The sequence below is a fragment of the Octopus bimaculoides genome, chromosome 4 (assembly GCF_046866305.1).
Source record: "Octopus bimaculoides isolate indiv1 chromosome 4, ASM4686630v1, whole genome shotgun sequence".
Lineage (NCBI taxonomy): Eukaryota > Metazoa > Mollusca > Cephalopoda > Octopoda > Octopodidae > Octopus > Octopus bimaculoides.
Window position 1 is genome coordinate 115,543,820 of NC_142931.1, and position 1,557 is coordinate 115,545,376.

Genomic DNA, 1,557 nt, shown 5'->3' on the forward strand with positions numbered 1-1,557 from the left:
CCCAATAAGTCTTCATTCAGATTACTCTGTGAAATATAATGCTTGTTTATTCATATTGTTTTGAATTAAACATCCATTACCTTGTAGCTTTGAGATTTCAGCAATGTGATTATTTATTTTAGAATGACATTGTAGGGTAGATGTGAGAGACCAGATCTGGCCATTTTTAACGTAGAACAGGTAGAATATTTGGGCCTGATATGGCCAGATTAAATATTTGAGCCAGATACGACCAATTTAAATGATAATGGATTAATGAGTGAAAAATACCATGGGAAATTAAATAGCTTTATTACAGAATTTACATAAATACATAAGTAGTTTTAGTGAGATATACATGTACACACACACACACACACACGCACACAATGTTCTATTTATGTTAGAACTACGCCATCTGCGTTGTAGATGTGTGACAAGGATGAATCAGCTTCTCTACACTTCCTTGTGTACTGGTTGTTGTAGAATGATCTGAACTGCTTCGCTGACTTGAGTGCCGGCTTTCCAATAATGCTGTTTGGTCACTGCTCTTTGTACGAGGTGTCTTCTTCTTCTCTTGAACACTAGGCAAAGTATTCGAACGCATTCGACAATACTCTTGGGAGAAATCTGACTCAATTTCTTTGTTGCTTCGGGAACGTGGCTGGATCATCGACTTCGTACCACCAAGACGTCCTTTTTTCATTCCTTGAAATATTACCTGCACATTTCGCTTTGGTACAGTTTGTTCGGTGGCAGCTGAGACACGGCGAATGCTGAAATGGATAACATATTTAGACATAAATAAATGTTTGTTGTTTTTTTTGTTTTGTTTTAAAAATCATCTTGACTTGGTTTCCATTATAGCCATTTTAGTAATAGTTCATTTGTAATAATTAAAAATAGTTTCACTTATCAGTAGAATCTACCCTAACATTTTTAGTTTCAGCAATTTTTAGATAATATATATATATATATATATATATATATATATATACACACACATATATATATAAGTACACATAACCCCAGGAGCTAACAATGAACTATAAAATAATCTTTTACAGCTTATGAACCTTCGATATGGGAAATATTTACAACCTTCTACGTCAATAAACCACTATTGTTCCTGAAAGTTGCTTTTTATACCTTCTATGGACTGCTTGAAGCTTACTAACTTCCTACACCTTGATTCTTGGATCTTACCTTTACATATATGTATATATATATATATATATATATATATATATATATATATATATATATATATATATATATATATGTATATATATATATATATATATATATATATATATATATGTATATATATATATATATATATATATATATATATATATATATATATATATATATATATATATATATATATATATATACACACACATACACATAGAAACAGTAATGCCCCAATATATGAGTTAATTTGTTTTCGGGGAACACTCGTAAAGCGAAATCTTGTAAACACAGGGTCTCATAAAGTGAGGTATTGTTGTATGTATATATATACATACAAACACATACCCAACTCCCATTTATCTACATATATATATATATATA

The 1,557-nt window shown here is 29.9% G+C and overlaps 1 protein-coding gene across 1 annotated transcript in view; it reads right to left on the minus strand.

Annotated features, from left to right (window-relative positions):
- Positions 1-275: 275 nt before the first annotated feature.
- LOC106872113 (lipid transport auxiliary protein 1) overlaps positions 276-1,557 on the minus strand; it is a 43,580-nt gene continuing 42,298 nt past the window's right edge. Inside the window, exon 8 of the mRNA XM_089351188.1 lies at positions 276-755. Coding sequence (XP_089207314.1) covers positions 389-755 — 367 coding nt within the window. The 3' untranslated portion in view covers positions 276-388. The remainder of the gene's footprint in view (positions 756-1,557) is intronic.